The 23,060-nt window shown below is 37.6% G+C and overlaps 1 protein-coding gene across 2 annotated transcripts in view; it reads left to right on the top strand.

Moving 5' to 3' along the window:
• The window catches only part of GIN1 (gypsy retrotransposon integrase 1), a 29,802-nt gene that overhangs the window by 5,446 nt on the left and 1,296 nt on the right, over positions 1-23,060 (top strand). For both annotated transcript variants that reach the window (XM_036308786.1, XM_036308787.1), the window contains exons 2-7: positions 2,352-2,497; positions 4,995-5,188; positions 7,417-7,719; positions 15,068-15,259; positions 15,357-15,533; positions 16,068-16,353. In XM_036308786.1, the coding sequence (XP_036164679.1) occupies positions 2,359-2,497; positions 4,995-5,188; positions 7,417-7,719; positions 15,068-15,259; positions 15,357-15,533; positions 16,068-16,353 (1,291 nt within the window). In that variant the 5' untranslated portion in view covers positions 2,352-2,358. The remainder of the gene's footprint in view (positions 1-2,351; positions 2,498-4,994; positions 5,189-7,416; positions 7,720-15,067; positions 15,260-15,356; positions 15,534-16,067; positions 16,354-23,060) is intronic.

Below are 23,060 nucleotides of genomic sequence, written 5' to 3'. Positions count from 1 at the left end.
TTTTTCTTGTGCTTGATTTAATCTGTTACTGACTTATTTTACATTAGCCATAATGTTCATGTTTTAGTGTGTGCCAAAATTTCCTTCCTGTTTAAGGTTAATAATTATTCCATTGTATGCATACAGTATATCCCATTTTGTTTATCCATTCATCCAGTGATGGACACTTGGGTTGCTGCCACCTTTTGGCTATTGTGAATAATGCTGCTATGAACTTGGATGTCAAAGCAGTCTCTTAACCTTAATAGAATGTAAACTCCATAAGTGTCAAAAGGATACATGTCTTGTTTATTATTGTATCTCCAGTGTGTGTCCAGCACATAGCAGGAGCTCAATAATATTTTTTTAGATCAGTGAGTAAACCTCATATTTGTCTCTAGCAACTGTCCTGTAATTCTTTGCCTTCATAACTAAACTTAAGCTTATTATATACACTTTTTCAATGCCTATTCATTTTATACCTCCTTGGTCAGGTTTCCACTTGCCCTATGCTACTCTATTACCAAAACCACTAGACAAATTTTAGTTCTGATATTATGTAACCTCTCCTCTACTTTGTGTTCAAGAGCTCTTTATTCCCTAGACTTCTATGACAGAACCTCTTCTGGATTTTTTCCTGTTTCTCTGGCTAATCTCATGTTGCTGAGGGATTTCCAATATATTTGGGAGAGCGACATATAAACTAGTAAGTTGAATAAAGTGTTGCAGATTTTATGAAAGTGGTGCATGTACTGTAGGTGCACCAAGGAAGGTGTGTACAATTCTACCTGAGAGGAAATGGATGTGGTCAGGAAGGATTCATAGATGAGTGTATTCATTAATGTGAATGTTAAAGGATAAGGATATGTCTACTGTTCTTCTTACTAGGTGTACTTTCCATGAAATCCTTCTTCCACTGCCTTAACGTTATCTACATGCTTAGGTCATCCATGAGCTCAATACAACATGTTCAATACTGTCATTGTTCTCCCTAAGCCAGAACTTCAGAAGTGATCCCAGACTCTTAATTTTATTCACTCACACATCCAGTGAGTCACGATTCTTATAAAATGTATCTGCCCATTTCCACTGATATTTCTTTGACTCAGAATTTTATCATTTCTTGCCTCAATTATGCAGTTGTCCCCTAACTGTACTGACCTTTCTGTTTTTCCACCCCAATCTGTCTTTCTTATTGGTGCAGAATGGACTTTGTGGGGTAGAAAACTATAAATGCAGCCTGTAAATGTCAGCCTCCTAGGGCACAGCAGCAGGGAGAGAAAAGCCGAAAATGATTCTGGATGGGGTGGGGGTGGGGCCAAACAGAAAACGAGTGCAGGATCATTCCTTTCAACTGAAAATATGAAAGAAAAAATTTTCTTCTTAAAGAAAACTAAAGTAGAGAAGTTTTCCTTTATTTTGGTCTATACAACCAGATTTTTCTTTATAATATAGAGAAGGTATGCATAAAATAAAAAATAATTTCTGATCAAAAAAGCAGCTTATGTATAGTTCAGAAGAGTGCATGAGCTCTAGAATAACTAAATATCTCCTTTCTTCTTTATTATATGAACATTTCCAAAATATACCTTTCTCATAAATGATTTGAATAGGGTTTTTTTTGTTTTGCATTTTTCAATGACCATAAATATATATAGAAGTAATATAAAACTGAATTTCTCTCTTTATAACCTATCGTTTATTTAAATGTCTCATAACAGAATCATTCTATATAAGTAACACTTTAGTTAATGGTACTGAGAGACTTTAAACAAAACTTTTTGAAGTGTACTTGTTCATTTCCTTTTTTCCTCAGTATGTGGAAAATTGTCAACATTTCTTACCACGTGGAAAGAGATAAGATAATTTGTCATGATATATCTCAAAAATAACATTTGAATATTTTAGTTCATATACATCATACTGTTCCTTTTCTGTACTACAAATTATCTCTCTCAGGTAATATTTTGTGAATATTCAATTCATATGTAAAGCAGAAGTGTGACAGTCTGAACTGAAAAAGCAACTGAATTAGCTTATCATTTAAATTGTATCTTAAAATATATATATATATATTCATACTGATTTCAGAGAGAGGAAGGGAAAGGAAAAGAAGGATAGAAACATCAATGATGAGAGAGAATCCTTGATCTGCTGAAAGAAAGTCAAGAAAATTCTATGATCCTATATAATAAAAGCCTAATATGCTGAGTGTCTGGTTGTCCTGCACACCCCCTACTGGGGATCGAGCTGCAACCCAGGCATATGCCCTGACTGGGAATCCAACCGTGACTTCCTGGTTCATAGGTCTATGCTCAACCACAGAGCCACATCAGCCGGCTAAATTATATCTTTAAATATCTTTTACCTAGGTTCACAATGGTACGTAGTGGAAAAAACGGTGAACTTCATCTTAAACAAATTGCATATTATAAACGAACTGGTGAATATCATCCAACTACACTACCGAGTGAGAGAAGTGGAATAAGAAGAGCAGCAAAAAAATTTGTCTTCAAAGGTAAAATTAAGGCCCCAAATCTTGAATATAGAGTTAATATAGATGCTTCTCCATATGTGTTCTTTATGGAATCCTGAAAGTTTCTGTAGTAATTGGTTGTTGCTAAACAATTACTAGTTGAATTGATGATGCCACTCAATCAAAAGCAAAATAAAAATCACACAGAAGTTAACTGAAGGCCATGAAAAGGGCATTTAAATTTATAGACAGAAAAGATACCTTGGGATAAAAAACAATAACCTATACCTAAATTAACCTTGCCCGCTTTTTCCCTCAGGTGGTTTCTGCACTAATGGTATATTTTGAAGACTCATGTTACTATCCATGAAAAACTTATTTGATGCTTAATATGAAAATGTTGACAAAGTTAACTTGTTTGTTTACTATACTTATTTCTGTGGTTCCCTCCTTTCACTGCCATTAAATAATTTCTGAATGGGTTAAATATTAGTCAGTAGAATATATGTATTGAAAGTTTATGATAATTTTTGCCTCTTTTTCTTCCAAAGGGTAAGGGAAGTTAGGAATGAGATAACTAAGAGGTATAGTCACAGATAACTGAATGTTGGTGATATTAATGAGAGTTTTGGCTAGAGGCACAGAATCAGGCTTTCCTCAAAGAAAGTCAAGAAAATTCTATGATCCTATATCAGTGATGGTGAACCTATGACACGCGTGCCAGAGATGACACGCGAACTCATTTTTTTGGTTGATTTTTCTTTGTTAAATGGCATTTAAATATATAAAATAAATATCAAAAATATAAGTCTTTGTTTTACTATGGTTGCAAAGATCAAAAAATTTCTATATGTGACACGGCACCAGAGTTAAGTTAGGGTTTTTCAAAATGCTGACACGCCAAGCTCAAAAGGTTCACCATCACTGTCCTATATAATCTACACTAATAAAAGAGAAAGATGCAAATTGACCATATATTCGCAACACCCACCAGCCAGTCAGGAGTGAGTGTGCAAATTAACCCAACAAAGATGGCGAGTTAATTTGCATATGCAGGTGGCTGGGGGCGGAGCAGGACACTTGCGTCATCACTATGGCAATGACGCAGGCGTTCCGCACCGCCCCAGCCGCTCCAGGCCTCTGGGCAGCATGGGAAGGCGGAAAGGTGGCTCCAGGCCAGAGTGAAGGCGGAAAGGCAACTCCGGCCAGAGCGAAGGCGGTGCCGGCAGCCAGGGGAAGGAAGGCCCATTCTTGCACTAATCTTCATGCATCGGGCCTCTAGTAAAAGCCTAATATGCTAAGTGTCCAGTTGTCCAGTCATCCATTCAACCAATCAAAGCGTAATATGCTAATGATATGCTACGGCTGCTCAACCGCTCGCTATGACGTGCACTGACCACCAGGGGCAGACATCGACTGGTCACCAGTTGCTGTGATATGCACTGACCACCAGGGGGCAGACAGTCAACTGGTTGACTAGTCACTATGACGTGCACTGACCACCAGAGGGCAGATGCTCTGACTGGTAGGTTAGCTTGCTGCTGGGGTCCGGCTGATTGGGACTGAGTGAGATGGGCCGGACACACCCTGGAGTCCTCTCATGGTATCTTTCTGGCAGGTCAACCTCCCTTGTCCCTCTCCAACCCTTTCATGCATTGGTGGGATCCCTTGGCCTGGCCTGCACCCTCTCACAATCTGGGACCTGTTGGGGGATGTCGGAGAGCCGGTTTTGGCCCAACCCTGCAGGCCAGGCTTAGGGACCCCACTGGGGCATGAATTTGTGCACCGGTCCTCTAGTAACAAATAAATACCTATTCATTTCTCCCTGTGTACATAACTCCTTTAAGTTTAAGAACAGACATACTTCTTAGACTAAAGTGAAGATTCATTGATTAATTTATTTAATCATTTATGTAAAAAATGTTTACAAAGTTCCTAATGAGCAGGTCACATCTCAGCCTTGGAGATACATTGATGAATAAGACAGTAAGGTTCCTGCCCTCAAGTTGCTTAAATTAAAGGAAGGACTGTTCCACTGAGCATGTGCTTAATTCATCATATTAGTAACTTAGTGGTGTAATCTGGGTTTCGAACAGTTACCTCATCTACACTAGAGAGGCGATGTTTCTCTCCCTGCTAGATTCTTGTCAGGTATCCTCCAAAGGAAAACAAACTATCTTGAGGATTAGTGTTCTCCCACTTTCTGGCTTTACCAACCCCACCTCCAACTCAAGTCCAGAAAAATTTTAAGAGAGGTGGTTGCTTACAAAAATGGAGTTATGATGAAATACTATTTCAGAAAATTCTGTTCCTGAAGTGGCTTATCTAGTGCTCCTCATACATATCTAGTAAGTCTAACAGCTGAGAGCCTTTCAGATTGTATGTTAATATGATTACAAATATTCTGTCTTAGAGATAAAAAGGTTTTTAATTTTTTAAAAAAAACCCTCATGGTTTAAATAAAGATAAGGCTGTGATCATCTTAAAATTATATAGATCTCTAAAAATTGCAATTATATTTTTGTCTCCTTTATTCTAGATAAAAAGTTGTTTTATGTTGGAAAAGACAGAAAACAAAATCGTTTGGTAATTATTTCAGAAGAAGAAAAAAAGAAAGTCCTAAGAGAATGCCATGAAAACAACACTGGAGCCCATCATGGCATATCCAGAACCCTCACTCTAGTGGAATCCAATTACTACTGGACTTCTGTGACCAATGATGTCAAACAGTGGGTATGGCAGTTATTTAGAATATTTTGAATAATGTATCTGTAATAGATATCCAAAATTCATTGCTCCAGATTTACTCTGGATAGCAGTTTTCATTTACCAGTTAACTGCCACGATATTTTGAACTTAATTTAAAAAGGCCTGCCGCTTGCGTCTTTAGATGCTTATGGCGTACAAATGGTTTAGTACCTTTTGTGTGGGTAATTTTTTTAAATATATTTTATTGATTTGTTACAGAGAGGAAGGGAGAGGGATAGAGAGTTAGAAACATCAATGAGCGAGAAACATCGATCAGCTGCCTCCTGCACACTCCCTACTGGGGATGTGCCTGCAGCCAAGGTACATGCCCTTGACAGGAATCGAACCTGGGACCCTTGAGTCTGCAGGCCGCCGCTCTATCCACTGAGCCAAACTGGTTAGGGCTGTGTGGGTAATTTTTGTACAGAAAATTTTGTGTGCTTTATTTTCCTTCAGAATTCTTCTTTAAAATCACTAAAATATAATTTGAACTAGAACAAAGCATTATTTAAACATTATATTTAGACAGATTTTTTAGAACTAGACTTTCATCATTGATCTCTATATAGGCAGAATATAAATGGGGTTGAAATTCCTTTAACTAAATGACCTCATTGATGGCAGTCATCCAATCTTGATGTGAATTCTTCAAGTGAATATGTTCATAAAAAGTCAGGTCCTGTGTGTGCCCTCATCTTTTGTGCCCATTTCATCTTGCCGTAGAAAATGTCAAATATGGCAGAAACCTAAAACCAACTAAACACAAAGTCAAGTTGTGAAGATAATGAAATTAGTCTGAGTTTTGTAACTTTATAACCTGCTAGGACATTCAACTTCTTATAATAAAAAGTTCACCCAGAAATTCTGGGATTCTTGCTGGTAGGTGAACTGATTTCTACTCTTTTTAGTACACTCAATTTGCAAATGGTAGGAATTCCTTGATATATATGTGAGATCCCTTTAATAATTATAATAGTGCATCTAAAGGATGGTCATTTTAGGCATAAATAATTAAACCAACACTTAAAAAAGTATAATTTATGAGTTATCAGTTTATGAATCTATGCAGGTATTCCAAAGACCTGGATATTTGTATTTTCCTTTAGAATCTGCCACAGTTCCTTTACAGACATTTGATGAAATCTTTGTCAAATTTGAGGATGGATATTATTTTTGAAAATAACCAGGTTATTTGTATATAAGTTGTAAAATAAAACTTTTCATAAAAATTAATTATACATTGATATTTCTCTCTTTCCCTCCCCCCTCCCTCCCTCCTTTTCCATCTCCCTCCCTTCCCCTTCCTCTCTCTAAAAAATAACCTATAAAAAAGTGACTATAATTGAATAAGATTGTTTTAAAATTTTGTTTAGGGGTTGGTTTAAAACTAGTTTCCAAAGTGGAATTCCAGAAATATGTTGAGCAATGACACCATCCATAAGTTCATCAATTGATCTCATCTCATTCACATGAGAGCTCCATGATAGCATGGGTTTTGTTTTTGTCCATTCTCTTTTCCCAGAACCTAAAGGAATTTTTGGTATCTATAAATATTGTTTGAATAAAATTATGTGTTAATAAATATTTGTTGAAGTAGATGTATAAATTAATTTATTGGAGTGATAATTTTTTAAAAAACCTTCTGCTTATAGAAATTATATTTACATACTGATTTCAAATTATAGCAAAGTTGTCTTAAGATCTATTCATTTCATAAATATTTATTGAATGTAAACCAGAATTATGTTCCATTTGAGTAAAACTCCTTAAGATGGTCATTGAAGCCCTAACTGGTTTGGCTCAGTGGATAGAGCGGCGGCCTGCGAACTCAAGGGTCCCAGGTTCGATTCTGGTCAAGGGCATGTACCTTGGTTGTAGGCACATCCCCAGTAGGGAGTGTGCAGGAGGCAGCTGATCGATGTTTCTCTCTCATCGATGTTTCTAACTCTCTATCCCTCTCCCTTCCTCTCTGTAAAAAATCAATAAAATATATATTTTAAAAAAAAGATGGTCATTGAATAGTATAGCAACTAATATTTACTTATTATCTTGAATAGGAGGTTTTATTTTATTCTAGAATAATCCAAAAATTTCTTCTTCAATACACAAAGTACCTATTAACTATTAAAGTTTTAGATTTATAAGACTGCTTTTATTATGTTGAATATATTAAAATTCACATGTCTTTTCTTCACGGTGTGCCTGTTTTGCAGGTATATGCTTGTCGTCATTGTCAGGTGGCAAAAAATACAGTTATTCTAGCACCTAAACAGCACCTCAAAGTGGAAAATCCATGGAGTATAGTTACTGTTGATCTAATGGGCCCATTTCATATAAGCACCAGACGTCACGTATATGCTATGATCATGACAGATTTGTTCACAAAATGGGTTGTGATTTTGCCTCTGTGTGATGTTTCAGCATCAGAAGTTTCTAAAGCTATTATCAATATATTTTTCTTATATGGACCTCCTCAGAAAATAATAATGGACCAAAGAGATGAGTTCATTCGTCAGGTAAGACAGCTGAGGTCTAAGCTCTAAAATCAGTAAACATATTCTTGGGTGAGGATTATACAAACACAAAAATCTGAGTAAAGAATTTTATTACATATATATTGCATATTCATTTACTGACATAGATAATTATATAAAAAATAGGTATTAAAACACTAAAATAAAAACCCATAAGGTTAACCATGGAATTATTTTTAAGAGGAATAAGATTATAGATTTTTTTCTTAATTTTTCAATTTATATGTATTATCAAATTGCTTTTATAATTTTAGTGATTAAAATATGCAAAATTATCTGTTGCTTTTGTCATATAAATTACTAGTGCTCAGCAATAATTAGTTATCCTAGTCTTCAAATATAGATGGCTCCTTCTAGACTTTTGCAGGTAGTGAAGCCCAAGTAACTAGATCTAGCCAAAGAAATTGAGTGGATGGATGTGCGCCACTTTTACAGCCCGAGGTAGTGAAAAACTCGTGCTTAATTCTTCAATCCCCCAATCTTACTCTTTTCTCTGGAGAACTGACAGAATATTCCAGATATTATACTGGAGAGTGATGGAATTTCTCTCATCCAGAATTGCTGGGGCACCTAGTTGAGAATAGTTGCTTTGGAAAGACATTTTGACCTACAGCTGACTTTGAATGAGCAAACAGTAAAACTGTTGGATTAAGCCTCGGAAACTTGAATGTGTTTTGTAATTGCAACATAATCTTGACTACCTTGACTGACACAGCAGTGATATGCAAAATAGGGTATGTAAGACCCTGTTTTGTTTGATGACAATATTAGAAATTCTGTTTATATTTCTTTGTTTTTTTTTTGTTTGTTTGTTTTTTTATTTTTTTTAATTTATTGCTTAAAGTATTACAAAGGGTATTACATATGTGTCCATTTTCTAATAAGAAAGAAATACAGCTTTACTAACAATGTGGACAGATTGATAATTGCATCCTGAGTCAATAAGGCAAATGATTGTGTGTCACACCTACTGTGCCAAGGTATCATAAGAGAAAAGTGAGAATCCTCAATATATAGGAATCTTCAGTGGTTCCCTGTCTCTTGTTTTCAGCAATAATTGAATTTATGGCTATCGTGTAATTTTCAGCAAAGCTAATCCTCACAGAATAGCCAGGTGGCTTAAATTTCTTGTAATAAAACATGATAATATCAATAATGCAGTCACCTATCAACCACAAGAAAATGATAGAGCTGACACTTCTAATTAATTTGTGGTATTAGATCTTTCATAGACACATTAATGAAATGAAAATAAATATGAACTAATCCAATCTGATAGGAAATTGGCCACCAAAATTAAAAATTATAAAGTATACTATTTGGAAATATTTGCTTTTACCTCTGTTAATGAGGAGCCTCACCTTAAGTGCATATACTGCTTCAAGAAATTAAATAATGACAGCATAAAGCCAATATGAATCACCAGCAGTTTTTCCAGTCATGCTTAAAATCATGTGATAATCAGTCCAGCACTTTGAAAATTTTACCAGAAGTAACAATAAATACTTATAAGTCTCTTTTAAGAGGTTAAATAATGCAAAAAATTAAAAATCACATGATTGGGAAAATGTGTTCTTTTTGCTGTGATTTAAATGGCTTAACTATTACAAAGAAAGCGTAATGATTACCAAATGTTTTATTTTGTCAGCAAATACAGAAAACACTGGTAAAGTGTTGTAATAAGATTAGAACAGTGTACACAAAGTGGGAGATTTATCATATAGTTAGATGAAAATACATGTTTCTATCGTAACTTGGCTTAGAATATTTGCTGAATTGTTATTCAATAAAATATAGATTTTTTTTGTAAGCCTCTGAGGAAGAGAGAATAAACATTTTCAAATGTAAAATTACTTCTTTAATTTTAGAAATATGTCTTATGGAAAACCAAAATTGTAACCACTAGTGGGATGTCTGGTTTAATGGGAAGAAAAAAGAGGCTATTGGGGTAAGGTTATCAAGATAGCATCTCACAAATGGATTCACTGGGTCATTCCTAGGAAATTTCTTGAAAAAAAGAAGTTGAAGCCATTCCAAAGATGCCACTTAAAACCATTGATTATGACCCCAGATTGAAGCTTACCCAAATATACCTATTCTCTGGGATTTCTTTTTAGTTACTTTTTAATTAAAAGGAGATAGATAGCTTACTACTACATAGTATACCAGTATTAGCTAGAAATTGTATTCAGCTGCAAGTAACACAGAACACTTCTCTTCCTCCCAGTATAAAAATTTAGGTAAAAGAAGGCCCAGGTTGGAAGGGTAACTCTGAATGTCATTGGGAACTGATACTTCTAGCTTTAGGAGGTGACTGTAGCTTGTGCTTCCAGTATGGCTGCCAGAGCCCATGCCACTAAAATGTCAGAAAGAGGGGAAAGGTAATGGGCAAAAAAACCCAAAAAACTAGTACCAGCTGAGTCCACCCAACAACTATTATCTCCTTCCTTCTGCTCACTCTGGGGTTTTCTTGTTGCTCTCTTTCTAATTCTTTGAGTTGTAGAGTTAGATGATTTACTACCATTTTTTCTTGTTTGTTGAGATAGGCCTGTAGAGCTATAAACTTCCCTCTCAGGACTGCTTTCATTGTGTCCCATAGGTTTTGGATTGTTGTGTTTTCATTGTCATTAGTTTCCAGGATGTTTCGAATTTCTTCTTTGATTTCATTGGTAACCCAATCAATATTTACTAGCATGCTATTCAGCTTCCAGGTGTTTGAGTATTTTGGGTTGTTTTTATTGTAGTTTATTTCTAATATTATGCCATCGTGGTCTGCGAAGACGCTTTTTATGATTTCAATTTTCTTGAATTTGGGGATACTTTGCTTGTGACCCAATATATGGTCTATTTTTGAATATGTCCTATGAGCATTTGAGTAGAATGTATATTCCCTGGCTTTCGGGTGAAGTGTTCTGAAGATGTCTATTAAGTCCATCTGATCTAGTGAGTCATTTAGGATTGCTGTATCTTTGCTGATTATTTGTCTAGAGGACTTATCCAGTGCTGTCAGTGGTGTATTAAAGTCCCCAACTATGATTGTATTGTTGTCGATGTCTCCTTTGATATCTTCCAGGAGTTTTTTTATGAATTTGGGTGCTCCTGCATTGGGTGCATATATGTTTACCAGGATTATATCTTCTTGTTGTATTGATCCCTTTAGTATTATGAAGTGGCCTTCCTTATCTCTTGTTATGGCCTTCACTTTGAGGTCTATTTTGTCCGATATAAGTATTGCTACCCCAGCTTTCTTTTCCTTTCCATTTGCCTGAAAGATATTTTTCCATCCTTTCACTTTCAGTCTGTGTGAGTCCCTTCTAATGAGGTGGGTTTCTTGTAGACAGCAGATGTATGGGTCATGTTTTTTTATCCATTCAGCCACTCGATGTCTTTTGTTTGGAGCATTTAGTCCGTTTACGTTTAAAGTTATTATTGAAAGGTACTTGTTTGTAGGCATTTCTGTTTTTGTGTGGCTGTTTTCTTTCTGAGCTTTTTATTTCTTATTTTTATACCAGTCCCTTTAGCATTCCTTGCATTGCTGGCTTGGTGGTGATAAACTCCCTTAGCCTTTTTTTGTCTGTGAAGCTTCTTATTTCCCCTTCAAGTTTGAATGATAGCCTTGCTGGATAGAGTATTCTTGGATTCAGTCCTTTGCTTTGCATCACTTTGTAAATTTCCGTCCATTCTTTTCTGGCCTGATGTGTTTCTGTTGAGAAATCATTTGACAATCTAATGGGAGATCCCTTGTATGTAACTTTCCGTCTCTCTCTTGCAGCCTGTAAGATTCTCTCTTTGTCCTGAACATTTGCCATGGTAATTATGATGTGTCTTGGTGTGGGTCTTTTTGGGTTCACCTTGTTTGGGACTCTCTGGGCTTGTGTGACTTTTTTCTTCCCCACCTCAGGGAAGTTTTCTGATATTATTTCTTCTAATAGGTTTTCTAATCCTTGTTCATCCTTCTGTTGTTCTGGTACCCCTATTATTCGTATGTTGTTTCGTTTCATGTTGTCCCAAAGCTCCCTTAGGCTCTCCTCCTGTCTTTTCATTTTTTTCTCCAATTGCAGTACATTTTGGGTGTGTTTTGCTTCCTTGTCTTCTAAATCACTAATTCGGTCCTCCGCTTCTCCTAGTCTACTGTTGATACTTTCAATGGAGTTTTTCATTGCAGCTATATCACTCTTCATATCTTCTTGGGTCTTACTTAAGTTGTTGATTTTTTCATCTGTTTCTTCTAGCTTCTTCCATATGTTATCGATTTTTTCATCTGTTTCTTCTAGCTTCTTCCATATGTTATCAATTTTTTCATCTGTTTCTTCTTGCTTCTTGCTGAGGTTGTCGATTTTTTCCTCCATCTGGTTTATGCACTCTAGGACCCTTATTCTGAATTCTTTTTCTGTCATGTTGCATGCCTCTGTATTACTTAGCTGCTTTTCTGGAGAGTCCTCCTTCTCTTTCCTTTGGGGGTTTCTTTGTCTACCCATGTTTGATCTCACTGACATATCTAGACGTTGAGTCGTTCAGTGGCTGCTCCCTTGGTGGCAGTGACTCCTTGGTCTGGGGTTCCTCTTTGGGCGGTTGCGGTAGCAGCTGCTCTTCAGTTGGCAGCAACTCCTCTGGTGGGTGCTGTTCACAGCTGTGGTGGCTCTTCTGGCTGGTGGGGCGAGGTTTCACGTACAGCTGCTGTTCCTCAGCAGAGGGTGTGGTGCTCAGGAGGTTGCTGTTGCTTGGATCTGCTGTGTTGATTTAAAGGCACAAAATACAACACAACAAGGCACCACGTACCAGGCACTATACACAAATATATTCACGTTATTAATAACCCCAAATAAAGGTGACCACCTGAATTAAGAGAATTAGGGGATAAGGAAGAAGGAAGAGAAAAAGAGAAAAGAGAAAAAAGAAAAGAAAATTAGGGACCAAAAAAAGGAGTGCAAAAATGAAATTGGGAAAAAGGAGGGGGGAAAGTAAAAGCGAGAAAAGAAAGGAAAAGAAAAAAAAAGAGCGAAAAGAGAGAATGAAGTGGAAGAGGGGAAGAGACTTTTTATATGAGGAGAATACTCCTATAGAACAGCCATTAATCCCAACAAATTCCAGCAACAGCTCCCTGGAGATGAATGCAAACTAGAAACAACCAATAATATAACGATGAAAATAGAATGGAGAACACTAATCCCAAAATAAAATAAAGAGAAAATAAAATGGCACTTTAAAAAAAAATGGTAAAATGGTAGCAGTAATAATACTGGTTAAAAATAAGAAGGTAGTAATTAAAAGGGTAAAATCAGGTGATGGAAAAAAGAAGAAAGAAAAAAAAAAAGAAGAAGAGGAAAAGAAAAAAAAAAGAAAAAAAAAGAAAAAAAATTGGTTTCTTAGTTAAAAGGTGAAAAAAGAAAAAAAAAAAATATTGCAGTAGTGAAGGTCCTTCGGTTCTTCTATTCTTCAGTGTGGCTCGCCTTAGACCTGCCAGGTATTCAGGAGAGTGTTGAGTTTCCCTGCGATACACTGTTCCTCTGTGTTGTAAACCACAGTCCTTATTTTAAAGCAAGCCGCATTTGTTTCCCAGACTGCCTTATTTTGTGTTTAGCAAAGAGTCAGTTTGTGGGTCAGCCTCTGGGTGGCAGTGTTCTGGGGTTGGCCTCTGAGGCTACAGGGCCTCTCTGTCCAGTGGAAGTTCACTGCCCAGAGCTGGCTGCGTAAGAGTTACCAGTGCTGTGTTGTTGCTGGGATTGAAAATCTCTCTATAGGCCAGACCCTGTTAACTCTCAGGGACTGATCAGGTTATTTTAATCCTTGATCTCCTACAGGGTGGAATCTGGGTGTGGCTGTGCTCCTTGCCTGGGGGCTGGGGGGAGGAGTCTCACTCTCCGGAGAGAATGGCTGCCTCAGACCTGGGCTCAGGGGTGTCTCAGCACTCAATTTGCTGCCACCTCTCCCGGCCCCCCTTCTCTCCTCAGTCTCTCCCCAGATTCCACTCCTCCGCACACTCTCCCTCTCTTCAGCACAGGTGAGTGTCTGTATCCGAAATGTCCCATGAACAGGGTTCAGTGAAAACAAACAAACAAACGCCGGCCGCGGAAACGGGGAAGGCTTGGTTTCTGTAAGCTTCTTCTCTTACCGGGACTGCATAGTCTGGTCAGCTCTTCAGGCTGCCCCCTTTAGGCTCAGTCCTCCGTGATCACAGACCGAGCTCTCAATTCCCCTGGCAGCGCCAGGAATCCCGCGGTTCTCCTTTCCCCTGTTAGGGGCTGTGCCTGTCCCAAGGGACGCGGCTGTCTGCCACGCGGTTTCCCTCCGACTCTCTGGGCTCAGAGGTCTGGCAAACTTTCCTGCCCAAATCCCTGGTTTTTTTACCTTTCCAGGGGAGTTCTGCTCTTCCCGGCTGTAAACCGTCTCGCCAGCTGAGGAATTTCGCCAATTCGGGGTGGATGTTACTAGTTTCAGCTGCTCACTCCATTTGCTCAGGGACACGACCTGGGACGCGTCTGCCTATACCGCCGCCATCTTCCTGAATCCCACCCAACAACTATTAAAAGCCCAACAACTGCATTTGTAACTTTTAAAAAAGATTTTTTTATTGATTTTCTTTTTAGAGAGAGAGGAAGGGAGAGAGAGAGAAATATTGATGTTAGAGTGAAGCATCAATCAGGTGCCTCCTGAATCAAACGGGCAACCTCTAGGTGCACAGGATGACGCCCACCATCTCAGACACACTGGGCAGGGCTCTAAACTCATTTTGACTTCCTTTAGGTCGTGTACATTACAACAATAATAGTAACATTAAGAGTTATAAATTGCCAAGAACTGTTTTAAGTCTTCACATTTACTCATTTAATTATAAAAAGAATCCTGGGTGGGATTTTCCTGATTTTACAGATGAGAAAACTGAGTACACAGAGGTTTGGTGAGTTGGCCAAGGTCATGTAGCTGATAATTGGATTATGTGACCTGGTGTTTTTTAGAAACTATCTACTGGATTAAAATGTTATTTGTACTCAGAGGTGATGTTAAATTCTGTTCTTCCACTTCCTTGATGTATGTGTGTCCCTGGCAAGGCACTATACTTATAAAGCTCCAGCTTCTTATCTTTAAAATGGGGTTAATATTACCTTATTAGATTGTCGTAATGTATAATGACAACAATATAAAGCATCTAGTCTATTGACCAGCACATAGTCAGGACTCAATAAATTATAATTATTATTTTAAATAAAAAATAGATGTTTTTATATAAAATGGCTATGGTCAATGCAAAAGGCAGGTTTCAATTTCTTTGAAACCTTTTAATCAAGGGAAAATAAAATGTTAAAGTCAGCTTTGTTTTATATATTTTCAGATCAATATTGAACTGTGTGGATTGTTTGGCATGAAGCAAATTGTAATTTCTCATGCCTCTCAAGCTGTTAACCAGACTGAAGGTATACCCAACACCATCAAAACATTTCTTTCCAAACACTGTGCTGACTACCCAAACAACTGGGATGATCACCTGTCAGCTGTTTCATTTGCCTTCAATGTCACTCACTTGGTATGTGCCTTTTTGTAATTCTATACTTTTAAGTTATGAGTATTTCTTGCCAAATAAGTGTTTTATTGTAAGTTGTTGTTTATTTTCCTTAAAACAGGAGCCTACTAAAAATACGCCATACTTTCAAATGTTTAATCGAAATCCTTATATGCCTGAGACTTTAGATGTTCTCCATGAAGTGGATGGTGATGATACAAGTATGTTTGCCAAAATTCTAAGTGCAATTAAAGAAGCTGATAAAATAATGGAGAATAAGACAACTTCAGTGGGCCAGGTGATTCTATTTAATAGAAAACTCTATAACAGAAAAATCTATAAAGTGATATTTCAAAATTCTGTAGCATATATACACACACGGATACAAACACACACACACACACACACACACACACACACACACACACACACACAATCTGAAACATCCTTAAACCAAATTCTTTTTCCACCAAATTCTGCTTGTCTTGATTAAACATGGTGCTTACTAGCTATGAAATTCTGAAAGACAGTTATAGGAAAAACATGCATTTTGGAATCAAGTAGAGCAGAATTCAAATCCCTCATCGTACTGCTTTCCAGTTGTTTGACTTGGGCAAATTACTTAATCTACCGCAGTTGACTTTGTTTGTAAAGTTGGGGTAATGCTGACTTTCAAATATTGTTTTAAGGATTAAGTGGGACTCATACCTAACTTTGAAGTAGCATCTGAATAAATAATTATTTATATTATTATCTGCATTTACCTTCAAGAAGCTATAGCTCTTTCATCCCCTTTGTTCTCTCTCTCTTTTCCCCTGCCCCATACTTGTAGATGGAGAATAACACTGTTGATGAAACACATAAAAACAAAATCATTGTTAAAAAGAAACCAAAGCAGTTAAATCCATTTCAACTAAAAGTGGGTCATGAAGTTTTAAGGCAAAGGAAAAACTGGTGGAAGGATGGTCGTTTCCAGTCGGAATGGGTTGGTCCTTGTGTCATAGACTATATTACAGAAAGTGGATGTGCTGTTCTGAGAGACAACACTGGGACTAGGCTTAAAAGACCTATCAAAATGTCTCACCTTAAGCCCTATGTAAGAGAATCCAGTGAACAAGGTAAATATCTGTCACTTCTCTATACTTTTACTTTCTTTGAATGAGGAGAGAAGTTAAAAATAAAACCCCACACATTTTCATTTTTATAAAACTTGGTATAGTTTTAGATCCCAGGTAGTCTGTTTTATTAGAATATCTCTTCTGGAACCATCAGGCTTAAAAGAGATTTTATTTTGATTGCTAGTGTGCAATCTCACACTTTCCCATAGTTCATGTGGGAGATACTGAGCAGTTTCACAGAAGAATTAATGTGTTCTCTATTTTCATATTCAGTATTTTATGAGCAACTTTGTGTCTCATTTTAGCATGAGATAATGCCAAAAACAAACATACTGTCCAAAATCCTGTTGTGAGATAAATTTATTAGAGGACTTAAAAGAAATGTGATTAGTTTTTAACATTCCATTATAGTCAGGTGGGTATGGGGGAGAGGGCAGAATGGGGTGTATTCCGAGTGTTATAAGGTGCTATAAGAAGAGGTGATAACACCCTAAACAAAGTTATATATTCCCCCAGATATGGTTCTGAACAGTCAAGATATCCTGATTTCTTTAACCGTTTCTTTCATAGATAGAGCTGAATGACATTTTGCTATGGCTTTCAGATTAAATCCCACTTTTGTGAGACTTTTGTTTTGTTCTAGTGTATCTGCTCCCTAGAATTTCTCTGAGTTGGATAACTCAGAGGGAGTTCATTGGTACCTTAGCCATTTAACTTTGCCTTTTCCATAAAGAAAGATAAAGCATCAATATTATTTGAATATGAATAACAATTTATGGAAGATACAATTTAGTATAGTTTTAAACAGAATAAATAGCTGAGTTCTTTAACAGTCTTAATAATAATTAGAAGAGCACCAGATAACCTACACTTTATAGGACACTAGAGGCCTAGTGCACGAATTCATGCACGGGTGGGGTCCAGCTGGCCACCTCCCCCAATTGGGGGGGGGGGGCGACCGGGGGGGGGGACGACTGGGGGGAGGGGCCACGGCTGGCTGGGGGAAGGGGCACAGGAGGTTGGCCAGCCACCCCTGCTCCCCGATTGGGGTGGAGGGGCAGATCAGAGGCTGCCCCCCAATTGGGCTGGTTGGCTGACCACAGTGGGTATCATAGTGACTGGTCGTTCTAGTCGTTCTGGTGTTCTGGTCGCTTGGCTTTTATATATATACTAGAGGCCCGGTGCACAAAATTCGTGTACGGGGTGGGGGTGTCCCTCAGCCCAGCCTGCACCCTCTCCAATCTGGGACCCCTCGAGGGCAGTTGAACATCCCTCTCACAATCCAGGACCGCTGGCTCCCAACCACTCACCTGCCTGCCTGCCTGGTCACCCCCAACTGCCTTCCCCTGCTGGCCTGATCACCCACAACTGCCCTCCCCTGCTGGCCTGATCACCCACAACTTCCCTTCCATGCAAGCCATCTTGTGGCGGCTATTGTGCCCACATGGTGGAGGCCATCTTTGACCACATGGGGGCGGTCATCTTGTGTGTTGGAGTGATGGTCAATTTGCATATTACTATTTTATTAGGATACTAGAGGCCCAGTGCACAAAATTCGTGCATGGGTAGGGTCACCAGGCCTAGCCAGCGAGCAGGGCTGATTGGGGCCTTCCTTCCCCAGCTGCCGGCTGGGGCCTTCCTTTGTTTCACACCGCCTCCTGGTGGTCAGCACACGTCATAGTGAGTGATCAAACTCCGATCTCCCGGTTGAACTCCCGAGGGGACACTTTGCATATTAGCCTTTTATATATATATAGATAGATGAAGCTCTTGGAGTCTGTTTGCTCAGTAATAGCTCAATTGTGGTTCTGATCTGGGTCACAGCTCTCATATTAGAAGCTCATAGTGCCTTTCCATCTGCTTGTGATAGATCCAGTTGCTCTGTTAGTAATCTTATCTTGAACTATTTGAATTCTGAAAGCTCATGGTACCTTCATTCTCTTTGTTAGAAGATAAGCACTTTATTTCTTGTGTTTCTTAATTCTGAGCTATCCTGTATTATTTCTTCCTTCTGCAATTTAAGTAGAAAAACTTTATGCGGGTACATTTCCTTTCTTCTTTAGCATGATTTTCTTCTTAACCTTTGACATTCAGCTTCTTTCTAATGTGTTAACCTCATTAATACAAAATTTATATTTAAAGTATTCCTGTTTCAGGATCTGTTCCAATGTTTTGCAATTTGCTCTTGCCAAAGAAACAAGCCAAACATTTTGCTACTCCTGAATATTTTGGAATCCAGTTGTGTAGAACAGTTTCTAAACAGAGGCTGTATACTCTTTGCTGCTTGCTTGAATTCTCTGCAGATACTTTTTCCAGTATATAAAGGAAGTTGCAATTTTAGTACTAGTGTACACATAAGGAACCTGAGATTGGTGGGTAAACTTGTTTTTCTTGTTAACCAAGAAAGTGTTGATCTGGCCATCTTGGAATCTGGTTCGTGATTACTGTTTGGTCCTTTTTATGTTTCTCTTACTTACAGAAATTCAAAATACAGTGGAACTTCAGTTCTCAAACTTAATTTATTTCAGAAGGCTGTTCAAGAAGCAGTTTGTTTGAAAACTGAATCCTTTTATTCCATTAGAAATAATGTAAATTGAATTAATCCGTTCCAGACCCCCAAATGATTCCCTGTTTTAACCCCTCTTATATATAGTGCCTGTCTAATGTACTATTTAATCTATAAATAAACGCTTCTTAAATTCATTGAACCATCCCCTAATAGCCTTAAATGAATTTTTTAAAAAATCCTCACCCAAGTACATTTTTTTCAATTGATTTTTAGACAGAGTGGAAGGGAGGGGGGCAGAGGAAGAGACAGAGAGAGATACACACATTGATTGGACCCTTTGGTCCAAGTGCCCACTCTCTAGCCAGGGCCTTAAATGAATATTTTAATATATCACTGCCTCTGAAGTGCTATGACTGGCTAACTGCTTTTTGTTTATCCAGTCAGCAACAGTTTTTCTACCTGTTCAGTTGCCTGTGATTGTGAGTACTTTCACACCCTTGGCAATGTTAGCACTCTTTGTTTGTTTGTTTGTTTGTTTATCCTCACCAGAGGATATTTTTCCACTGATTTTTAGAGAGAGTGGAAGGAAGGGACTAGAGACAGAGAGGGAGAGAGAAACATCCATGTGAGAACACATTGATTGGTTGCCTCCCACAGCTGACCAGGAGATATGTCCCCTTGACCTGAATGGAACCAGGACCCTTCAGTCCTCTCACCAATGCTCTATCCACTGAACCAAACCGGCTAGGGCAACATTAGCGCTCTTGATGGTCTTTATGTTTTAAATTTGTGCTAATCATTTGATTTCCACAGCAACAAAAGCATTCTGTCCTTTGTTGCCTGAGAGACACTTTTGGACATGCTGAGGTATCAGCATGAAAGGTCCAAAACTGAAGTTTTGGTTGACAACTGAGACATTTTTTTCAGTGAACTGTTTTATCGAGAACCGAATTGTTGGAGATGGGAGATGTTCCAGAAATGAGGTTTGACTGTAATGTGATATCGGCAGTCTTTTTTTCAATATCACATATTTTCCTGAAAATCTTCACCTCAGAAGCTGATTTTAAAGAGTCTTGAACTAAATTTAAAGCAAATAAAATGTCTTTGAATAAGCACCCCATTCTTTTATTTGACATACATTTGGATGAGCTATAGCCAAAAGAACTATGAATTTGTCTGTACTTGTCATTGCTACTTTTACCAGCCTTGAGATTTTGTAGTTGTATTAAAGGCTCATTGTCCAAAGCAGATAAGCTTCTGATGCCAATTTCTTATCCATTCTTATCCAGAACATGGTGTAGAGAGAGCACATTCTGTACTATGTCTATAATGTTTCTCATTATTACTTTAAGCAATCCTATTTGTCATTTTGTCTCTCTAAATGACAGGCATCTTTTCAAGATTAATTATTTTAACAAGAAATTTAATGATATACCATAGTGTCTCTTTGTAATCATAATGTTCCCCTTTGAAATGAAAAATGTTGTTGAACCATTGTTTCATCCATTATAGATTTTAAATAGTTTCATTTGTTTGTTTTGTTTTGGATAGGAGTTATTGTGATAGATTGTGTCTGCCTCTCCCAAAAGATGTAGTGTGATGGCCCTTCACAATTTGTAAAATGGTTTTCATTATATGTTGTTTCCTACTGCTGCTAAACAAATTATCACAATTTTAGTGGCTTAAAACAATACCAGTTTATTATCTTTCAGTTCAGTAGCTTAGAAGGTCCAACATAGGTCTCACTGGTAAAATTTTACTAGTAAAATCCAGTCAGTGTCAGGGCTCTGTTCCCTTCTGTAGGCTCTAGACAAGAATCTTTCCATGCCTTTTTCACCTAGAGCAGCGGTTCTCAACCTGTGGGTCGCGACCCCTTTGGCGGTCGAATGACCCTTTCACAGGGGTTGCCTAAGACCATCCTGCATATCAGACATTTACATTACTATTCATAACAGTAGCAAGATTACAGTTATGAAGTAGCGACGAAAATAATTTTATGGTTGGGGGTCACCACAACATGAGGAACTGTATTAAAGGGCCAGAAGGTTGAGAACCACTGTTCTAGAGGCTACCTGTACTGCTTGGCTTGTGGCCCTCTTCCTCTGTCTTCAAAGACAGCAGCACATCACATCACTCCAACCTTCTATCTTCCACATTTAAGGACCGCAGGTTTTGGGACCAACCAGATAATTCAGGATAAACTCCCCATATTAACATAGCTTGTTAGTAACTTTAATTCCATCACTATCCTAGTTCATCTTTGCATGGAAAGTAATATATTTACACATTCCAGAGATTAGTACATGGAGATCGTTAGTGGCCCATTCTGCCCACCACAAGAAGGTCTACACCCATGAAACAAACAAAGCTTAGTCTCTATATTATCAAGCCCATGATCTTGACTTTAGTATTTAATATAGTTTATGCAAAGAGCCTCCCTTTGGCCTTTTACTTATATAACCTGAACTCAGTCCTTCAGTTCTCTGTGGTTAGTATTGGTTATTTATTATAACAACAACTATGTAGAATCAAATATGGTTATTGTTATTTTATCAGAGAAGATGAGTATGGCAATACATTCTAATGGTTTTAGGATTATCAGGCCATATATAGGAATAGTCAAGTCACCTCTCTTCTGAATAAGAAAATTAAGTATTCTGAAACCCTATACTTTTCTATTTGAAAAAATAAATTAATCCAAATCACTCATACTTCTCTGAGGCTTTGATTTTAATTTATTTTTCTCCTTGGGGATATTTAAATTTTTTTATTCTTTTTTTTTACAGAATAGTCATGGGGGTGTAAACTACAGCATATTTAATATAGTCAATAATATTTCATAAATAACTATGGTGTCAGATGGGTACAAGGTTTATTGGGATGATCACATAGTAAATTATAGAATATCTAATCACTGTGGTGTACACCCAAAACTAATAGGATATTGCATGTCAACTATAACTGAAAAATGAATTAAAGCACATAAACAAGCAAACAAAAAACTTTAGAAAGGGTAATATGAACACAAACCTAAAAAAGTCTAAAAATAATTTGCTTCTTAAACTTATTTTTTACTCCTTTAAACTGCATAAACTGAAATATTGCTTTCATCAGACACAACTAAATCAATATATTGAGAAAAGAAAAATACTTAGTCTCTTGTGTAATGGGACTGAGTAGAAAAGTCCTTTAAAAATGTTTGTTTAGCCCAGCCAGCGTCGCTCAGTGGTTGAGCACCGACCAGTGAATCAGGAGGTCAAGGCCCGGGTTGTGGGCTCAATCCCCAGTGGGGTACACAACCAATCAATGATTCTCTCTCATCGCTGATATTTCTATCTCTCCCTCTCCCGTCCTGTCTGAAATCAATCAAAATATTTATCTCTCTATAATGAAGACAGAGCTTATTTTGTTCTTTTTTATATCCCTAACTCAGAATTCTAGGATCAGTACTATCCAGTAGATACACAATGCAAAAAGTATGCAATATCTAATTTTAAATTTTCTAGTACTCACATTTAAAAAGTACAAATAGGTGAAAATAATTTTAATAATATATTTTATATAACCTAGTGCAGTGGTTGGCAAACTGCGGCTCGTGAGCCACATGTGGCTCTTTGGCCCCTTGAGTGTGGCCACGAAGTTTCAATCACACTGTATGTGCGCGCCCGCACGTGGTATTTTGTGGAAGAGCCACACTCACGATGCCGCAGTTTGCCGACCACTGACCTAGTGTCTCTAAAATATTATTTCAATATGTATGTAAGGTCTCAAGAGTCACTGTTCTGGTAATTTTTTGTAATCTTTTTTTGAAGTTAAAGAGCATTTCTATTGGCTCCAGTAGACTTAGACCATAGTAGGAGTTAAACATATTTGACCTTTCTGAATGAATGAGAATATTGTATGTTTTTTTTCTACACAAACAAAGCTTGAAATCTCCAGAGTAGTGTTCTATTGCAGTTGTGTAGAATTTGCTGAGTATAATCCTTATTACAATAATTTACTTTTCTATATATATTAAAGCCTAAGTGACCATTTGACTGTTAACTATGATGCACACTGATCACCAAGGGGCAGACACTCAATGCACAGGCATGGAAACATGGAACAGGCTGATGAATCTCAGAGGGAAGTGGGGGGCAGGAAGAGATTAACCAAAGATCTTATATGCATACTAGAGGTCTGGTGCATTTGTGCACTG

Source organism: Myotis myotis, unplaced genomic scaffold (genome assembly GCF_014108235.1).
Source record: "Myotis myotis isolate mMyoMyo1 unplaced genomic scaffold, mMyoMyo1.p scaffold_m19_p_5, whole genome shotgun sequence".
Lineage (NCBI taxonomy): Eukaryota > Metazoa > Chordata > Mammalia > Chiroptera > Vespertilionidae > Myotis > Myotis myotis.
This window is presented reverse-complemented; position numbering and strand designations above follow the sequence as displayed.